The 21,514-nt window shown below is 37.0% G+C and overlaps 1 protein-coding gene and 1 non-coding gene across 2 annotated transcripts in view; both read right to left on the bottom strand.

Annotated features, from left to right (window-relative positions):
• The window catches only part of ANTXR2 (ANTXR cell adhesion molecule 2), a 166,322-nt gene that overhangs the window by 110,924 nt on the left and 33,884 nt on the right, over positions 1-21,514 (bottom strand). Inside the window, exons 8-10 of the mRNA XM_043906385.1 lie at positions 12,343-12,403; positions 10,140-10,238; positions 7,786-7,855 (exon numbers count right to left, since the gene is read on the bottom strand). Of these exons, the coding sequence (XP_043762320.1) occupies positions 7,786-7,855; positions 10,140-10,238; positions 12,343-12,403 (230 nt within the window). The remainder of the gene's footprint in view (positions 1-7,785; positions 7,856-10,139; positions 10,239-12,342; positions 12,404-21,514) is intronic.
• On the bottom strand, positions 16,486-16,558 carry TRNAG-CCC. Its single transcript has one exon. It is a non-coding gene; the product is annotated as a tRNA-Gly (tRNA).

The following is a 21,514-nucleotide window of genomic DNA, read 5'->3' as shown; positions in this document are numbered from 1 at the left end:
GTGCATTTCAAATAAAAACCCAAATAGAATTGAGTCAAATAGTGTCCATGGGGGTAGTGCAAAAATGAAAACTGAGAGATATTAAGGAATTAAAAATGGAAAGGATTTGGCCATTTATAGGATGCAGGAAGTGAGGAAGAAGGAGGAGTTAAAGATGACTTCGGAGTTTCTGTCTTGCACAGGAAGGCGGGTAATCCTGAATAGGAATCATGAAAGGAATAGGTTTAAATGGAAGTACAGGGGTTTAATTTGGGAACTTCAGGTTTAAGGTGCCTAGGGGAAATACAAGTGAGTTAGTTGACATCTGGGTAGTAGACATCTGAATATTGGCTTAAAGCTAAGGGAAAGATCTTGTTTGGAGATTGGGAGCTCATCATCAAGAAAAGGAAGCCTTAGAGAAGGCGAGTTTATGGGCTAGGAATCCAGTCATGGTGAAAACTGACAAGGAACCACAAGAAGAGGAAGCACAGGTGACATCAGAGAAGAAACAGCCAGGGAGTTGGGACTATGAAGTAGGGAAAGATAAGGGAGAACCTTCTGAGACAGGACTGGCCCACAGTACAGACAGTTCTGGGTGTTTAGGGAAGGTGAGGCTCAGAACCGAAGACTCTTTCAACTTTGTTTTCTACAAATTGGTGCTACATCGTTTAGAATTGTGTACAAATGTTAGTTTTCTCTTTGCTCCATCCTCAGAATATTTTTTTAAGTAGAAGGATAGAAGAAACCTAAACATCTTAACAGAAAGAGGTTGGAAGTGCATTTTAATGTCAATTGCTTCTCAAGTTAATAGCGATAAAACTAAATTCAAATGTACTAAATTCTTTCCACATGAGAAATTATTCAATAGTATTGGGATATTTAATGAAGTAAATAAAATTCAAGGTCTTAATGGTCACAGTGCTTTTATTCAATGTTTAAAGATGTATGAAAATTCCAAAACAGGAGAACAGCTCAATGCCACGTGTTATGGTTACTCTGATCTGAGAAATTTCATACTCCATGAAATATGGTTGACATTTCAATCCACAGTAACCTATTTGCAAACTATTCATTTGCTGCTTACTTTATGCATAACCAATAAAAGACTGCCATTTTATGATCCATTAAAAAAGATGAAAAAATTAAATAAAATTGTGAGACATTTGCTTAAAGTAATAAATAATTTACCTCCAATTTGTACATACTAAAAATTAAACTGGTAACTACTCAAAAAGTTATTAAAATTATGTCAACTGAAGATATTTTGAAACCAAGTGCTACTATTTAATACTCTGTAGAGCTTTTTAAAAGTTAGCTTTATGCACAATAAATAATGAGTTGAAAATCAAATTTCATATTTGTGAATAAAGATTCAATTTCTAGTTATGAATATAGATGTAAATTAATGTTTCATCTAAGAATATTTTCTTCAAAGGGTAAAAGGATAAAATAATTAAATGAAATAATTTCTTTTTGAGATACTCAATATATTTATATAAAACTGAAACAAATACACTGCAGTCACGAAGATCGCTAGATTTTAGAAGAAAAAAATGCTATATCAGAGAAGTACTGGATATTACATCTAAAGTTGTATTGGAAATGTTTTCAGTATTACACTGAAAATAACCCCTTTTTAACTGCACTGTGTATTTTTTAAAAGTACTCAAAAGATGCTTAGAAAAGATCGCTCGATTTTTAGTGTATTTCATCCAAAAATGTCAAATGTCTTAATAATAGCAAAAATTTTAATAATATAAAATTTAGAAGCAGATACATAAGAGGATTTAAATACATATTTACTTCCCCAGAGGCTTAGTTGGTAAAGAATCTGCCTGCAATTCAGGAGACCTGGGTTCGATCCCTGGGTCAGGAAGATCCCCTGGAGAAGGAAACGGCAACTTACTCCAACATTCTTGCCTGGAGAATCCCATGGCAGAGGAGTCTGGCAGGCTATAGTCCATGGGGTCGCAAGAGTTGGACACGACTTGGCAACTGAACTACCACATCTTCCGTATCATCGCATGGCGGTCCCTCCTGGAACACTTTTAGTTACCAAAACACTCACTAAATGATTCTAATTTTTACAGAACTCTTCCTTATACTGAGCTGAAATGTACCTCCCTTTACCTTTCATTTTTCTCTTGTTCTTGGAGCAATACAGAATAACTCAAATCTATCTTTCACACAACAGGCCTGAAGTTTGAAGGAAGTTGAGGTGTCCACATCTAGATTATGTCTTTTTCAGTATTTTAACTGCATCCTATTTAACATTTTAATACTTGACCACATTCTGTTAGCCACCCCTGGATGTATTTGAATTAATTATCGTTTCTCTTAAAAGGTAATTTCCAGAACTGAAAATCATATTTAGGACCAAGATTCAATGCAGATTAGGTGAATTTATCACATTTACAGGGCTTCCCTGTGGCTCTGCCTGCCAATGCACGAGACATGGGCCGATCCCTGGGTTGGGAAGATCCCTTGGAGAAAGAAATGGGAACTCACTCCAGTATTCTTGCCTTAGAAATCCCCTGGGCAGAGGAGACTGGCTGGTTACAGTTCACGGGGTCACAAAAGAGTCAGACATGACTTAGTGACTAAAAAACAATAATAGTATATGTATAAAAATGTACGTTTGGCCACCGTGTGGCCTAGTGCTCCTGGAATGAGTAGCTGAGTTCCCATACAGACATTCACCCCAGCGCAAGAGGCTATCAAGGCTGTAGCATGGTGTCTCTGGCAGTCCAATGTCCTGGCAACTGGAGGGAAACCCACTGATGGACACATTCACATCTAGAATGTCTGCTATGGGGCCTGAGTGCTGTGGATGCTTCTGGGCACGCTCCATCCTCTGGTCCCCTACTATAAGGAGTTCATCTCAGGCCATGGTTTTGCTCAGAACCAGCTTGTTATTTGGAAGCACTCAACCATGGGCTTCCTTGGTGGCTCAGCCAGTAAAGATTCCTCCTGCAGTGCAGGAGATATGGGTTTGATCCCTGGGTCAGGAAGATCCCCTGGAGAAGGGAATGGCAACCCCCTTCAGAATTCTTGCCTGGAGAATCCCATGGACAGAGCAGCCTGGAGGACTACAGTCCATGGGGTCACAAAGAGTTGAACACGACTGAAGTGACTCAGCACACATACTGAGAACAACCATGGCCAAGGTGCCTAGGCTCACAGGTCACACAGTTCAGGTCCCCGGTCCAACCATGAGCTCAGGAGGGGCCCAGGAGCTATGGCACTGCTCTGATGGGACGCTGAGCAAGGGAGGAAGCAGGAATCCAGTGCAGCCAGACAGCCTCATCTGCCATGTCACCTGTCGAGGACCGATTCATCACCTCAGTTTTGGAGTGCTTTCTAAAGAATTTTTCTGATAAAAAAATTGTGTCAAATCTCCCTCTCAAAAAACAAAAAACTGACAAGATGAAATTCACCTAATCATACAAATATACTAAAACTGTTCATGTGAGAAGCTAGGCTAAAGGCAGAATTTGTCAAACCAGGGAAGGGAAATGCAATTAATTTTATTCCAGGCAAAATTAATTATACTGAAAAAATAACAGCACTGAGGAAAAGAAGATTCTATCACTGAGTCAGGCTCTAACCCCGTCTGCCACACATGCATCTCCATGATCCTTCAGTATCAGCTGCTTCAAATTTTCCAGATACACTGATGTCCCACCTCCTCTTACTCAAAACACTGTCAACTGTCTTTCCACACAGCCTTTTAAGAGAACTAATACTATCAGTTTCATCTGATTGAGATATTTATTTCATATTTGCCAGAAGATTCTGGCCAATGTTTTTGAAAGCACATTTAACTATACCATATGCCTCCTTAAATCATCTCTATCAAACAAGCTGTAGGATAAGGCTCTGGTTCATTCTGTTCTGTTTTTCTTTCTTCACAATGTGTTTATGTATATTTACCCAATTTGCTCTGTTCTTCTTGCCAAATTACAGGTTTGAGATCTCAACTAGTGCAGAGCAGCTGTGCTATTGTTGATGTCTCACCAAACAAGGGTCAGCAAATAAGCCCATTTCGCGAAAATGGTGACACCTGCACATTCCACTCGAAAGGCAACTGCCCTCGAAAGGGTGGGATCCGCAGGGCTTCACAGAGTCTCTCCTACTTAAGACATTTTGGTACAAATAAACCACTGACAGAAACTACCTTCCAATCTATACATCTTTCTAGGTAAGACAACATGTTTAACCATAGGACATTTTTAAAAATTAAATTGTGTCCAATGGAAAAAAAAATAGAAAAGAACTACCTCCTGTACATTCTTTCTGTTTAATGACTGAGAATCTGTGCATTTTGGTGTAAAATTCTACACCAGATAAAGAAATGTAATACATAGATATCCCCTCAAAGAAAGGACTCCAAAGACCCATTCCAGCAATACTAAGCAATGATATACCAGGATAAGATCTGCCCAGACAGCTTTAACTTTTGGTTACGCCATGACATGCTGTACATGCGTGCTAAGCCACATCAGTTGCGAACCCATGGACTGTAAGCCCTCCAGGCTACAGTGCCTGGGATTCTCTATGACATCAATTTCCAAATGCAAACTTCTGTCCTAGCTACCCTGCTGCATTCTTAATTCCCATCTTCAAGAAAACATCTTCATATGAAGCCTCTTTCAAACCAAAATTCATGAGCCCTGGATTTTTAAAGGGATCATCCTCAAAGAAAATGTAATTCGGGAGGCAACATAAAGATAAGAAAGGGACCGAGCAAGCACTCTAATGAGATGAGGCACATGTCCGTGGCTCCAGCTCTGAGACTGTGCATCTGGCTTTGAGGCTGTCTGTCTAGGGTTACTTCACCAGCATGTTGTTAATTATTTAAGTGAGAGAACAGGGGGAACCATCACCACATCTGTCACCCTCACACAGGAAAAACCTCCATTCATTGTTGGGCCAGATGTGTTTATTTGAAACACAGACTAACTAGCGACTTAATGGGTTTGAATCCTTAGCCAAAAGCTAATTAGACAGACATAGTAAGCATCAGTCACCTTACAAGGCTAAACTGTTTCAGTGGTGTTGATTTTAATCCAATCTCATAAGAGGGCTCATCACCTACAAAAGTATCTGAAGGAAATGCAAGGCAAAGGAAAGGTCCAAATGACTTGCAAAGTACTTAGTGGAACACATGATGATGTCGCCAAATGTCCAACACAGTAACAAACAAAATCTTCTCCAATTTTGCCTCAGTGGTATCATGTACTTGATTAAAAAAAAGAGGAAAATTATTTTAGACAGATCTCCTTTCAAAACATTCTCAGCTAGCTTGTAAGTGAAATATTAACATCCAAATCCAAACAAATGATGATTTCTTGTGCTTTTTAAAAATATATTTTTAAAAATACCATATAAGATGTAATAAATATCAGGCATGAGAAGCAATCACTTGTCTGGCTTTTGATGTTAATATTTCACCTACAAGCAAGCTGAGAAGAGGATCTGTCTACAAATCACTAAAAAAATTCAGGCAGTATGTATAGCCTCTTCAAAAGGGGACTGTGCCCCAAGGCAAGTTATACAGAAAACAAATTCAGTGTTGGACAGAACAGGCATATTGCATTGTATAAGTCCTTTGGAAAAGAAAGTAAGCTGTCTTCCCTTTCTAGTCATTACTATGAAAAATCCAAGTTAGTTTTCTGCTCTCTTAAATGGTATGACCCCCAAAACAGAATTCTGATCATCCTTCTCCTACCTGAAATACCCAGTAACCAAATGCACTAATTCAGTCCATATATAAATAATGAATCAAAATGTTTGAGAGACATGTAACAAATATTTCATGAATCTATTATGTGTCCAGCATCGAGTCCAGCAAGAAACGAAACAAATTCATTCTAGCAGGAAGTAGACACAATAACAAACAAACAAATGCTTTGGAGAAAAAGTAAACCAAGAAAAGGAAATAGAGAGTGGTAGACTCAAAGGAGGGAGTAGACTCTGTGATTAAATCGGGTAACTGGGAAGGGCTTACCGAGAAGATGATATATAAACAAAACGTGAAGTTGAACAGTGAGACAAAAGGGGAGGAGCCTCTTAAGCAGAGAGAATAGCAACTGTAAAAGATGCTGGAGTGGGAGTAAGCTCACGTGGTTAATGAAGAGCAAAGAGGCCAGTGTGCCCTTAACAGAAGGGGCAAAAGAGGATAAAGTCAGAGATGCAGCACGGGCCAGATCCTGGAGAACCTTGTAGAACACTGACTGCAGTGATCAGACTTTCAGTGTAATGCAGAACTCATTATCAGGGATAAGTGAAGGGGTGATATAAATTCATCTGTTTTAACAAAACCACTTTTGCCAAAGACAGAAGCAGAAAGAGTATCTGAGAGGCTCATAACCTAAGCAAGAACTGACAGTGGCTTGGTTTAGGATGTATCAGTAGAGGTGGTGGGGAAGGACTGGATTCCGAATATATTTTGAAATCAGAGCTGAGATTTGCTGACGGCCTACATGAAAGAGATCAATAATGACTCAAAGTTTTGTTTTGTTTTGTTTTGTTTTTTTACCTGAACAACAAAAAGGATGGAGCTGCCAATGACTAAGAAAGAGAAGACAGCTCTGAAAGCAGATTGGGGGAACAATCAGGGGAATCAATATGGAGTCATAGATTCAATAAAATAAGACCAAACTTTAAGTCAATAGATTTACCACTACTGATACAAGACAGTATTGTTCAGAAAGACTTTGAGCCCCACTGTGCCCTTAGGGTAAAGATGGCTCAATGTAAAATGGACTGACCTTAAATCCCAAAGCAGTCTAATTTGGTATAAGCACGTTATCAATGAAGCTAAATTATTATTCGACAAAGAAAACAAATACTTTTTGATAGAAAGAAAAAGATTCTGATAGTCTTGCTTTTATAAGTTATACAGCCTTCTATAATCAATTTAAAATAGAAAGCTGATACCACTCCAGTTTACTCAGTTGACCAGAACCAATGTCCAATAGATATCTTATGTATTTAAGCATCCACATAATTCAAGTGCTCAAGTCAACTTCAAACTGGTAAAATAATTTTCTTAGGTTCCACAAAGGAAAATATAATCCTCCCTCTCTGAACTGTATCCTATTCATTATCCTAAATATATTGCATCCACCACTGTTGAACAAGAGAACATGTGAACTATTCACAGTCATTTTCTGCACAATAAAGAGAGCAGAGGGAAAAGTCACAGATGGAAATATTAAGTTACTGATAAAACTATCTGTGTATTTTAGGTGACTAAAATCATAGCCCTTCCTATAAACTAAATAGCTTTTTGTTTATCCAGGTATCATGGTTTATTGCCACACCAAAGAACATAAGAATATAGACCTTAACAGGACTGGGACACATATTTCCGAGTCTAAGTTGTGCCTTACTGAGCCACATTCCTTTTGCTCTTCAATCTTAATATTCCAATACTATAGTAATTAGTCAAAATCCCACTTTTGAAATTTGTGTGTGTGTGTAAATTCAATACACTAAAATTCAAAACACTGGCCATGGCTTTACTATTTGAAGACTCTAACAACAGTTCTCCAATCTACCCAGATAAATATGTATAGAGTCTTTTCATCAATATTTAAGAAACAAGATAAAACAGACTTTACCAATTTCAAATCTACTAAGAAATGTATAAAGTACTGACCAGAGTGATTTGCCTGGGCTTTACTATCCCATGTTCAATCTGTGTATCAACAATAGATAAAGCAACTACTGCCTACTGTGTCACAATTTCCTTATAATTTGTAGCTAAAAAGTTTTAAAATGTTTTAATGAAGCACTTACTCTCCAACTTCATGCAGGGTAGGCGCGGGACAAAGCATAGAATTCCGTTCCACACTTACTGGCTTTACATCTAGAAAATAAGATGCCACTGAATTAATAAAGGGCTTCATGTATCTCATGCAGTTTTATTAATGATATGAAGAGATACAGCAATCAGTGTTCAAGTGTGGGGCATTAGATACATCAGCATGAAAAAACAAAAAGATACTCATCTAAAGAAAGAAGAGAAGAAACACAGAATGAAAAATAGAGATGCCTCATTGACATACAGTACTGCTGCTGCTAAGTCGCTTCAGTTGTGTCCGATTCTGTGTGACCCCACAGACGGCAGCCCACCAGGCTCCCCCATCCCTGGGATTCTCCAGGCAAGAACACTGGAGTGGGTTGCCATTTCCTTTTCCAATGCATGAAAGTGAAAAGTGAAAGTGAAGCCGCTCAGTTGTGACTGACTCTTCGCGACCCCATGGACTGCAGCCCACCAGGCTCCCCCGTCCACGGGATTTTCCAGGCAAGAGTACTGGAGTGGGTTGCCATTGCCTTCTCTGATATACAGTACTGGTAAATCATAAATTATGATTTTTTATATAACATTCACATATAGTTTGTAGATACTATAAAATTATCACCATTTCTCCCTCAACTTTGTCAATATACTATTCAAGAAAAAATGATATATATTTTAAAAAGCAGAATTTTAAAATGATAAAGAAGATAAATATCCAAAGGATAATAAATTTCTTTATTTAATAGAGCTTAATAAAATAATTGGGTCTATTACATATAAACAGGCTTCCTAGGTGGCTCAGTAGTAAAGAATACTGCCAATGCAGGAGATGAGGGATGAGGGTTTGACCCCTGGATCCTCCGGAAGATCTTCTGGATAAGGCAATGGGAACCCACTTTGGTACTCTGCCTGGAAAATTCCATAGACAGAGGAGCCTGGTGGCTATAGTCAAAATAGTCAGACACGACTTAGCAACTAAACAACAACAAATAACATATAAATACATTTTATAGAATACTTAAGTTGCCTTGAAATTTTAATAGATATGAGAAAAATGATCTAGACTATAAATATTCAGAAAAGCTACATAATCAGTTGGATAATCTTAGAACGCAAATGATGAAAATACAATCTGACTCAATTTATTTGAGACTTATTTTAATAAATTTAATCCTATATAGCTAAACATAAAGTATGTTTCTATTATAATAAACTCCAACCTATAATCAAAAGAAGTTAGGTAAAGTTAATGCTTAGATACAGATGACTACTAAATAAAAATATGGAAATAATTTTTCCTCTTCAGTTGTAGAACCTACTAACAAGAGAGTTTGTTACAAATATTATTGCCTTTCCTTACCAAAATGATGATTTTAATAGAAAAGACAGGAATTAATGATGCCATTTACCATGCTGAGACCCTTAATACTTTAATTCAACAAACATATTGAGCAGTTACTTTGCATGCAGACAAAACTGTGCTAAGCAGAGAGTTTATAACAATCAGATAAACAACAAAATTGTACATGATCCTTTCAAAAAATATTTCTACCAGAGTTCACAGAGTTGCAGCATCTGCCTTACAGTATAAAATTTTAGAAGACAATATAATCACCAACAAGGAGAAAAGTCTTAAAAGAGACCCAAAATGCCCAGAATATTAAGATCTATTTATCGAAAGAGGAGAAGTTTTTCTCAGAATAAAGATTAAAATGTTACACTCATCTGCTTTTTTGAAAGTCAAGCTAGGGAAAGTGAAATTTAATTCCTTAAATATGATAATTATAAACAAATACTGTACCAGGGAGACACTGGAGACATATCTTTAAGGCAAGAAGTCTGTCCTCAGGAAACTGGCTGACAACTTATTTGCAAATTAGACAAAGACAGCAAGTGACAATAAAATGAGGTAATAAGTAGTAGAGTAGTCCAAGATCGGTAGACTTTCAAGCAAGAGTGACAGGAAACAAAGGTGGAGAAAGAGACAATTAAATCAGCGGGTGGGTATAGTCCATACAGAGTGCAGTCAAGAAAACTGGGTTCAACTCTCAGCTCTGCCCATTATTAGTTGTGTAATCACAGACAAGTTATACAACTCTTTCAGCCACAAGGCCATAATTTCTATAATGAGGATACTTCAGATACGGTCCAGCATTTAACAAGTTATGAACAACTGTTGCCATTATTAAATAACTATTAAGTAACTACTATTACTACTTGCATTATTATTGCACTTCCTTTCTTTACTGATTAAAAAAATATAGCACTGTTGGTTTCAGCTGAGAAAAATACTTCATGCTGAAATACTGCACAGATATTAAAGCAATTTTTTGAAATTATGGAGACATACTCATTGTGTATGTTTCATTTACAGTGTAAGTACAGAGAACACTGCCATTCCGACTCCCCAGGTTGAATCCTCTTCCATTCAAAACAACTTGAAATTCCTCTAGAAGTAAAAGGAAGAATAAAAAATGTAAATGCTACTTTACAAAAACCACAACAAAAAGCATCACTTGAGTCAAAAGCATCAAGGCACAAGGAATTTTTTAATACTATTCAGCCAACTAATAACAAAAGACATGGTCTTACTAGTTTTCTTAGATCTTCCAAGGAAATACAGTGGAGGTATTTCACTGCCAGGTAGAGATGCATTATTTTACTTTATGAACAAAGTGTTTTCCAATAGTAACCAAAAAGAATTGAAGTGTAATTGACTAATAGAATTGAAGCACAACAGTCATCCCAGACAGATACTGTACAAACTTGCCCAAATTCTATCCTGAGGAAAATATCTGTAGGAAAGAAAAACCCTTTGTCTTCCTCTTGTCTTAGGCACTGAGGTATGAGAATGTGAAGAAGTTAATGCCTCATTTCACCTGGTTCTTAGAACAATCGTGTGTTGTATTTTCTTTAACCTATGACACCCCATACAGAGCTCTTCTTTAATAGCTTCTTCACATATCTAATCCTACTTTTAACTTCTGTTGCATACAGACTTGTAACTCACCAAAAGTCAGGCACTTTGGACTAATAATAATCTGTGGCCAATTAGTAAAAGAACTTGATTAGACTCATACTCTGTAAGAGGAGCAGTCACTAAATGTTAGAGAGTGAAATAACATGCTAGAAGAAAAGTTTAAATGTTTATATCTTTGCTGCTTAGCTGCAAGAAGATAGGTCAACTCTTTTAATAGTAATTAACTGTCAATCCTCTTCAGAGACCCCCCTACCCAAGATAATCTAACACATATCTAACAATTAACTGTGGAAGAAAATGCTGCCAGGCCACTCTCCATTCAGTGCGTTACTGAATGTAAAGAATGTTCTTATAAGTCACAATAAAGTGCAAGTGAAATGTAAAATGTGACTCAGAAAAAGAACATGAGCTTTTGGAGTCAGACAGACAAGAATCTAACAGGACATTTACTAATAGCAACCACTAAATATATTTCTGTCTCAGTTCCCCCATCTGTGAATCCAGGATTATAAAACTGCTGAATAGTGTTGTTGTAAGGATTAGGCCAAATTACAAATGCAAAGAACACCATCCCACTCTAGAATGTTCAAATGCACTATTCCTCTTAAACATCTCAATAACCATTAATGAAGGGTGGGTCTAAAAGATGCCTGCAATGCAGGCGTCCCTGGTTTGATTCATACGTCAAGAAGATCCCCTGGAGAAGGGATAGGCTACCCATTCCAGTATTCTTAGGCTTTCCTGGTGGCTCAGCTGGTAAAGAATCAGCCTGAAATGCAAGAGACCTGGGTTCAAACCCTGGGTTGGGAAGATACCCTAGAGGAGGGCATGGCTATCCACTCAAGTATTCTTGCCTGGAGAATTCCCATGGACAGAGGAGCTTGGTAGGCTACAGTCCATGGGCTCACAAAGAGTCGGACATGACTGAGCAAGTAAGAACACAGAACACTAAAAGATGTGGAACTTCATCCCATGTCCAGCAGGTGGGAGGCCACCAGGCCCAATATTTAACTTTCGAAAGAAAAGTTGGGTTAAAATGAACTCCAGGTTAAAACCTCAAGAAAGTATATAGGCCACAGAGAATCCCACTCTCTTTGGGTTGGATGGCTTGAAAGTGCTAAAACCTGAGTCTGTTTTTTAGCACCAGCTGATCAAGCCACCTGCTTCTTTCCTGCCATCCACCCTGAGCTGGCAGGGACGTACTTTGGCCAGGTCATCAAAACATGGAGCTCAAAGTCTACAGATACATGCCTGTTTGTATAATCAGATAAAAGAGAAAATTTCCTATTTTATTTTACTTGTCATAAGAAAGGTCTCAAACATGAACTAAATATACAGAAGATTTTAAAAGCCTGTCACACAATATGTTCATTATTTAAAATAACACTCCAATCTTAAAAATTTGAATTTAAAATAGAAATATTTCAAGGAATTATTTAAAAATTCTTGCAGAAAAAGATGCCAAAAAATTAATTTTGCTATTCTCTTTCCAACATGAGTTTCAAACCATATATTTTAACTGGGAAAAAAAGTACAATTTCTTACAAGGTATTTTTAAATTCTAAGTACTTACGCCCCACACAGACACTTGAGGGCCGCAATTCCAGGATTTCAGTGCATGACTGAGCTAGTATCTAAAAAGGAAATAAAAAAGAAGACCAAGATATGTAACTAAATCATAATATGTAAAATGAATCATAAGATTACTAATAATCTGCGGTCCTCCATTTACAATAAATGGCAGAGAAAATTTGTTAGCCACATATACAGCTACCAAGCTCTTATGAAGTTTCTGTGTCACCTTGTAGTGTATATTTCAAGACTGTATTCTGTAGGAATGCTTATTTGATTAGAATAAATACAGACAAGCACAGATAAAAGGAGTTGTTGCTTCAAAGTCTGGGAGCCTTGGGTATGAAAAGATAACTAAAATTTCTCAATAGCCATAAAATCAATGCTGACTTTCCCATCAAGCAAAAACAAGATAGCAAAATCAGACCTCCTATTTAATTATGCTAATTTAACATTTTCTATTAAAAGATTCAACATAATATCAATAAATAAACACTTCTTTATTTGACTCTGGCATTTCTATTCAATTTCTCTGCCTCAATTCCCATGGATGCTAATCCTCCTTACACGCATCAAACATTACACTTGCAGAACACAGGCCCCTTGTATGAGCCAAATATTATTCTCAAAAGCACAGACTCTCTACTCCAGCATTCCCAGAGCACAGGAACAGAACAGCTCTTCTTAGCGTGTTCTGCAAGACAGAAACCACCATAGAAGGCACCAGGCTCCAAGTGAAAAACAACAATGATGAAATAAGCTGCTCCTCATGGACTCAACAATCCTGTCTTTATTTTTAGAACTGCTCTGCACTACATTAGCAAAGGCAGACAAGTTCCAGATGATCTTTGAAAGGCATGTCTTTCTTGCTGGAAGTTGAGGACAGACGATGTACAATAGTTTCTAGCGTCTCCTACTCATAACTAAGACAGGAAGGAAGGACTGTGGCAGGATATAGAAATGCTTTCCGTGCTTTCTTTAATAACAGTAGAAATATAAATTGTCAGAATCTAAAAGTCAGCTGGTCAAATCATGGAATTTTTGTTGCTGAATATGCCTCTCTGAAAGAGGGCACATTTGTACTTTTTAGGGTCATTTCCCAGTGAATCCACTTTTCACATAGTGATTGAGGAGTAAAATACTGTAACTGAGAAATTCTGAGTGAGAGCCATTTAAACTCAGAAATGACCAAAGAGAGTCCAGCGTCACCTGAAGACTGTCAGGGCCTCAGCAACTCTTGGTCTGCTATTCTATCTCCAATAATCAACACTCATTCCTTTGAAGAGCAAGCACTTTTGTTCATTTAAGAATTGAGGATCACTGTCAAAAGTTAATGTGCCCTCTTAGAAAGAAAGAATCTCAAATCACTAACATCTTTAAACTGTTTGACATAATTCAGATAACAAGACTCTGAAGGGAACAGAATACAAAAGTTTTGCCAAAAGAGTAAGAAGCTAAAAAGTTTCCAGTTAACAAAATAGGTGCATTATTGCTCCAGGTTTGACCAGTCTGAAATAACAGTGAGAACTGAGCCACGAAAATGGAAGGTCAAAGGAAAGCATAAACCCCCTAAATCTATTTTAGCTGGCAACAATTCTTGAAAGAATTTATTTGAAAATAAATCCTATTAAGAAGAGTGACTGATCTTAGAGCTGACAATCTTTTTACTACTCTAGTTATTTTAGGCACACCTTTATCAGCATTACAGAAAAATGTTTTGAGTGTTGAATCACCCCCTCTACTAGAACACAAATTCTTAGAGCATAGAAATGGGATATCATACTGAGCAAGTCTTCCAGGAGTACCACATTGTTTTGTATTCACAGTACAACCAAAAAAAAACTGCTTAGAGAATAAAGACCAAACATACTAATTAATAAGAATATTAAAAATGTCTAGTACACAAATCAATAATCATAAAAGGACTAAGATAAAGCAGAATAAAGTGAATTTATGTTTTTACATAAATGAGATGCCAATGGTGGAAAATAATGTCTCTGCCTACATGTCTTCCTGAGGGAGATCTGTTCCTCTGTTACTGTTTTTCTCAGTTTCTTTCCCTCCTGTATGTGTGAACCACAGGGTTGTTAAAGGTTTTTAACCGACAGTTGAGCCCACAGGGCACAGATTGGGTTGGAGGTAAAAGTGTGACCTTCCAGTGGGGAGAAGTCTGGGCAGAGCAGTTGATGGTATACCCAAGACTGTCTGCAAGACCTGTGTTTATAAACCAGTAAAAAATCTATAATAAAAAAAAAAGGCCAAAAGATACAGAATTCTAAATTCTGTTACTTTGTGTAAAAGGTCTATGTTTCAGTTCATTGTCCCAAACTGTGAAATGCCTAAAGATGGTTTTATATATTTAATCTCTATAATAATAGTCATAGTCCTTTCTTATTATCAAAACTTTCTGTCCTATTTAAAATGTATTTGTTTTGAACGCCTCCTTTAGAAGGTATGATAGGACTTTTCAAGGCAGGGGACAGGGGTTTGAACCCTAGTCCGGGAAGAGTCCACATGCCGCGGAGCAACTAAGCCGGTACGCTACAGCTACTGAGTCTGTGCTCTAGAGTCTGCAGGCTGCAACCACTCAGCCCGAGCTCTGCGACTACTGAAGCCCATGCGCCTAGAGATCATGCTCCCCAACAAGAGACGCCACTACGATGAGAAGCCCACACACTGCAACAGAGTGCCTCTGTTCACTGCAACTAGCGAAAGCACTCGTGCGGAAACAAAGACCCAGCACAATCATAAGTAAAGTTACTGTAAAAATGTATGGTCAAAAGCCAGAAACACATGATCACAAGAAAGTGAAAATCCAAGTAATCCCCCTCTTCTGAGTTGTTTGGAATAAAACTGCAGGGGGAACAAGAGCATTCAGCCTTACAAATTATAATTATTTATTTTCTATAATTTTTTCTATAATTATTTAGAAACCAGTTGTTTCTAACTGGTTGCATACAATTTTGATACGCTATTTGCACAATTTAGACCATCAGAATACTCTCAATAGTTCGGTGAACTCTGTAAACATGGGTATCACGGAATTTCTCTATTTCGCAAGGGAGCGGGGTAGGATAAGGTTATTTACACCCCCCTCTGGGTTAGTTTTGGTTAACCAAAAGACCGGATGTAGCCTTAGGGGTCAGCTCTGACCGTACTGCCAGCTGGCCTCTTACAGATGTTTGGCAGGGGATGAAAGTAGATTCCATTGTGCTGTCCCTTGCCTGAAGTTCAACTTGAATGAAGTACCAGAATGGTGTTTCACCCTGGGTATTCCAGGCATGTTCCAAATTAATTTCAATTGACTCTGCATCTAGCATCAATGTACTTAGGCTGCAGGATTTCACTAGAGGCCAGATTTGCATACAGAGCAACAAGGGGGCAGACATGTACACTGGAGCTAGAACTGGCAAGACTTATGGCTATGTAAGCACCACCGCTAACTCAGAGACACAACTCTTCCAAGAATCCCAGTGGCTACAAAGCAATTTCTTATCTTGCTTATCTATAGTGTCAGGGTCAGATCTTTAAAATTATTGAATAATAACTACATAAATTAACAGTATTAATCTAGGAAATATTTACAGCAGAAATAACCAGAAAGCATCAGACTTGATTTCTTCTTTCTTAGCTATTTCAAGATACATATGAAACCACATTTTGATTGAGATCTGTAAGTTTCTGAATATGTTTACATAATGAACACAGGCTATAATAACAAATATCGAATATGTAGGAAGTAGTGTAAATCATATTATAGCCCCCAAAAATGCATACAATGAATAGACCTTTGGCCTTTTTCTTCTGGCACTGAAGATAAAATGAGATTAATTTAATGGAGAATTGTTGTTGGGCTGCATCCAAGGTAAAATTTAGCAAGGAATTAGTTAAGATGAGGTGACAAAGTCAAAATATTACTTAGCACCTACAGTGTCTTGGAAGTTTATACTGAATTTGGGAGCAACATCTGTCTTATGATGAAGACCAAACACCCAGTTTAAATAAATAAGCAAAAGCCCACTTCCTACAACTAATGTACATCAAGACATATTTTTTAAATCTATATTTTTCCCAATTTCTTTTTTATTTTATTTATTTATTTATTTGGCTGCTCTGGGTCTCAGTTGTAGCATGCGGGATCTAGCTCCCTGACCAGGGATCGAACCTGGGCCCCCTGGACTGGGAGTTCAGAGTCTTAGCCACTGGACCACCAGGGAAGTCCCTCCAATTTCTAAATGGTGATGGTAAGGATACTATATTTGGAAAACAGAATAGAGCCCAGTGCACATAAAACTAGGTAAACACTTTTTTTAATGAATGATAATACCTCAGATTTAAAACCAATCTAATATAAAAAGTATATAGCACAAAGTTATAAACAGCAGCTGCTCAGTTAATATTTATTGAATTAACTGAGTAAATGCAAAATTTTCTAGTAAAAAAACAAGCATCTTGACTATAAGATAAATAAACAGGGTGTGTAACAATGGACAGTTAAACATATTTAAAATTAAAGAGCTTTTCAAATCACATCTTTGGTCACACACAAGGAAAGGAAAACGTATTTGTATAGTTCAAATTGTGGTAACCAATGGCACTAATAAGGCACTGAGCCAAATACAAAAAAGAAACAAATTTAAGATATGCACCTTCTTTTAAAAAGAGGGTTAATTTTAGATAGGATATGTGGAAGAGAAAAATGACATTAAATCCCATTGAATGGTTTCCTCTGTGACATCCTTTTTAAAGGTCAGTTCTAAATAAAAAGATTTTTCCCCCAAACTGGATTATTTCTTCAAACTCTTAAATTCTATATGCTACCCAAACATCTCCAACATTTTCAATGTTATTCAAAATTCAAAATATTCATTCTATCAATAACTTTCTAATACTGACTTTGAGTAAATAACATCACATACAACAGAACATTATAGATAATTTACGAGTACCCTCAGTGTATCCTTAACAAATAGAAACTGTTAATTTGCATGACATACAGCATGCCAGAAAGTATCAGTAAGGATAATAAAAAGGTCTGAAATATATAATCTATTTTTTTCTGACTCACTGAGAGTCTTTAAGCACAACAGGCGTTCATCCCAAATATGAAGGATTCCAAGTTTAAATCTCATAAGGAAAAATAACTGAAGAACATTAGTTCCCAAAAAAAGTTCCCCCAAAAATAAAGCTTTAGTAATTAACTACACATGTACACAAAATAAGCAACTAAAACAAATGGAAAGATGTTTCTCACAATCTTTTTTTGTTTGCTTTTTACCTTTTAATATTTAGATGCAATTTTTTTTTTTCTCTCTAGCTTTAAAACATCCTACCAAATATATTTTTCTTTAAGAGGTAATGATTCAATGAAAACAATTATAACTTGTAGTCACATGTTTGGTTGTGTTTGTTTTTTTTTAATGCTTGGAGCTTCAAAACGCCAGTTGCTCAATACAGCATGACCCATTTCTAAATATGGATTCTTTCTCCCTTTGAGTAATATAAGCACAAGTGATAAATTCTAAACAAACTTCTACTCTAATAAATCTAGGGAAGAATGTAAGTTACAATCATTGCCTTCTACTCTTGTCTGCTCCAAACATAACAGATGAGCAGTTCTGAGTATAATGTTAGTAAAATTATGCCCATATCACAAATTGTGAAACAAAATACTGAAATGACATTTTAAAGTTCTTCCTCCTGTTATAATTGCAATTTTCATAACAAATCATATTAGCAGGTCTTCCTTTCTCACTATAACATAAAAATATGCCCCAAACTGGATTGTGATACAAAACAAAAATTTATATGCCTCTCCTTTTTTTTCTTTTGTTCACAGCACAAACTCAGAAAATCATTTAGTGCTTTCTTAATGGATGAACAATAGACTTTACATTAAAAGTGCATTAAAATTACGGGATTTACACTGATGGTACATTTAATCATAAATCTTACCATTTTATCCCCCTTTTCAATGTCCTACTTAACCGAATTTACTTTCACAAACAAGTGAGCCTCTAAAAGTTTATCTTCTTTTGTAGCCCAAAAGATTAACGTTAAAAAATAAACATTTGACACTTAACTTTGGCGATGCAACCTAATACCACCACTGGCGTTTTCTCACAAAATATCACAAAGTTGTAATTATTTATCAAAAGTGGATTTGATTTCTTTATACTACAATCCCCACCAAATAATGAAAAAGGAAAGAATAATATTAAGCAAAAGTATCATGCAAATACAAATAGACCATTGAACAAAAGATGTCAAGATTATAAAATTTCAGTAAATTAAATGAATATTTTAAAGTGAACTTTCTATTTGTAATTTTTAGTTAATTGGAATTAGGAAGAAATGAAGTACCTTATTAGAATATGTTTAAAATATTTTGAATATATTTTAATATAGTAGACTCTCGTAGCTATTGATTTTTCTTCCCTATCCTTAACATTTTTTCATCTTTACATGTCTATAAACAGTGTTGCCTTCCTCCTGGGAAAATTGTTTACTCCACGTGGTTCTGGTGAGGCTATCAATCATGGTACCTTCTCTTTCTCCACCTTGTTCCCAACCTTCCACCATATCAGTGAGCATGTTACTCAGGCTGGTCCAAATATGTCTGTTGACTATGTATTTGTTATAAGAATGAGCACTTGACCCAGCTGAGTCAACCAGAGTCCTTAACTGGGATAGAATATACTAATGCTGAGACAATGGGCTTGCTACTTGACGCCCATGTAAGCTGAAACCTTTGGCAATTAACTTGCCTCTGATGATCAACAGAGCAAGCATGGAATGAGGCAAACAGCTGCTGCTGCTGCCTCACTTCAGTCGTGTCCGACTCTGTGTGACCCCATAGACCGCAGCCCACCAGGCTCCCCCGTCCCTGGGATTCTCCAGGCAAGAGCACTGGAGTGGGTTGCCATTGCCTTCTCCAATGCATGAAAGGGAAAAGTGAAAGCGAAGTCACTCAGTCTTGTCCGACCCTGAGCGACCCCACAGACTGCAGCCCACCAGGCTCCTTCGTCCATGGGATTTTCCAGGCAAGAGTAATGGAGTGGGGTGTCATTGCCTTCTCCAGAGGCAAACAGAATCATAGGCAAAACTTAGAAAGGGAGAAGACCTTAAGAGTGGGTTGGTACCCTGGATCCAACTGCACCTGGGGTAATTTCCTCCTCTGGACTACCAGTGAGTTAGATAAGCCAATAACTTTCTTTTCCTTTCCCTTAAGCTAGTATACACTTGGTTTTTGTCAGTTGTAACCAAAAGTCTTAATACAGTGGAATGTAAACAAAAGGATGAAATAAAGTAATGTAGAATCAAAAGTCAATTCAAAATAAAGTATTTTCTGGTTAAAAAAAAAGATGAGTTGATTTTTCTGATGCTTAAATACACCATAACTATATTATAAAAATATTTTCAAGGAGCATAGATTTTATTTATTCATTCACTGATAAATGGGAATTGAGCAGTGTCTACTTACCTAACACTGTATTAGAGTTGGGTAAAAAAAAAAAAAGGAGGCAGAGGGAAATACAGTCCAAACCTTTCTATCATTAATGTGAAGGATGTTATGAAAAGAGACACCTCATCTACATTTAATACTAATGATTCTTGGATAAACCGAAGCCCAGGAGAATCTGACATACAGTGGGCCTACATTACAGCCTGTCCCTTTTTAAAGGGAGTCCTAGAAACTGACTTCCAATTTTGAGTAAGTTGCACCAGTTCAGGTTGTTTTCCTATGAAGATATCCTCATAGTTAGCTCAGACTTTAGGTTTTTCATCCAGCCATGATTTTATAAGTAGAGATCCCCACAACTAAGCAGTCAACATCTGTAGCAGAACCTGCCAAAAGTATTTAAGCTAAAGTCTTTTCCAGTAATTTATTAGGTATCCTCTTCTATGAAAATGATTTTCCTGTAGAGAAAATGACTTTGCAATGTTTTCTCATTCCATTCAAACATAGTTTAGACATCTTTCTTAGATACTTTTTAAAAATAATAACAACAACAGATATGGCTGAGAAAAACAACTTAGCTCCAAAGGTCAAATGAAGCTTACACTCCCAGCACTATGAATGAAGTTACCTTTTGAAATGTATATTGCACTTTTTTCCCTTTATAAACAGTCTATTACAGTTTCATTTAAATTTTCTACATGTCTGAGTGACCATGCTCTTCCTGTTTAGGCTCTCTTATTTTCCCATTACGTACTTAGGGACTTTTAGCATTTGCTGCCATCACCTAGGACGTAGTGTTCTTAATTCTTCTGGATCAGGTGTTATTTATAAAGCCAGCTCCACAACTAATTCATCTCTTTTGCTTAATACTTTCTGAGGTACTGTATCAAAAAAATTTGTGGAACCAACTGCAAACTAACATCTCAGGGCCTTGTTTTTAGAGGGTTAAAAAAAAAGGGAGGGAGGTTTTGCCCAGATTATTTTGCTTTTTATTCCTCCCCTATTACTCACTAATCACGGTTTTGTTCTATGTTCAGTGTTCTCTTCCCCAGCACTGCATAACGAAACACTGCATTGGAAAGCATGTGGTACCCACAGGCTAGTCTGACCCATCCTGGCTTGAATAGAATTTCATCTTCAAATAAAAGTCCTATAATTGCCTTTCCAAGAAACCAAAAATAAGTATGTAACACTCTAAGATTTTAAAGTTAATCTAAAGTGGAAAACAGAATAAAAGCCTTGTGTCTGCGGGCAGTGGGAGAGGAGAAAGATCAAGAGGATGGAGAATGACTCAAGTCTACAGTTTCCTGGCCTGAACATTTCTCTGGATTTCCACTTTCCTCAGTGACATTCCCCACTGGGATTTCCTCCCAGGCCCAATTTCACTCTGTCCTCTAACACTCTGGCCCTTCTGTGAAAACAATTTTCACTTTCAATGCTTCTAGATACTCAGCCACATTATCAGGAGTGGAAGTTGTATTTGACTCCCCCCTCTGTCCTTTTCATCCTATATCCACTGAGCTCCTAGGTTCTATTAATTTTTTAAAGCTTCCCACATTTACCATTTTATTTCCAGTTTCACTGCCATCACAATTTTAACAGCAGCAACTAATTGCCAGGTAACATTCACTGGAGTCTTCAGAGCCTGGCTCAGAAAGAGCCAACAGTTTTACACCTAGTGGTCCAGCCCCACCTTGTTCCTGACGTAGTT

Source organism: Cervus elaphus, chromosome 6 (assembly GCF_910594005.1).
Source record: "Cervus elaphus chromosome 6, mCerEla1.1, whole genome shotgun sequence".
In the NCBI taxonomy this organism is placed as follows: domain Eukaryota; kingdom Metazoa; phylum Chordata; class Mammalia; order Artiodactyla; family Cervidae; genus Cervus; species Cervus elaphus.
This window is presented reverse-complemented; position numbering and strand designations above follow the sequence as displayed.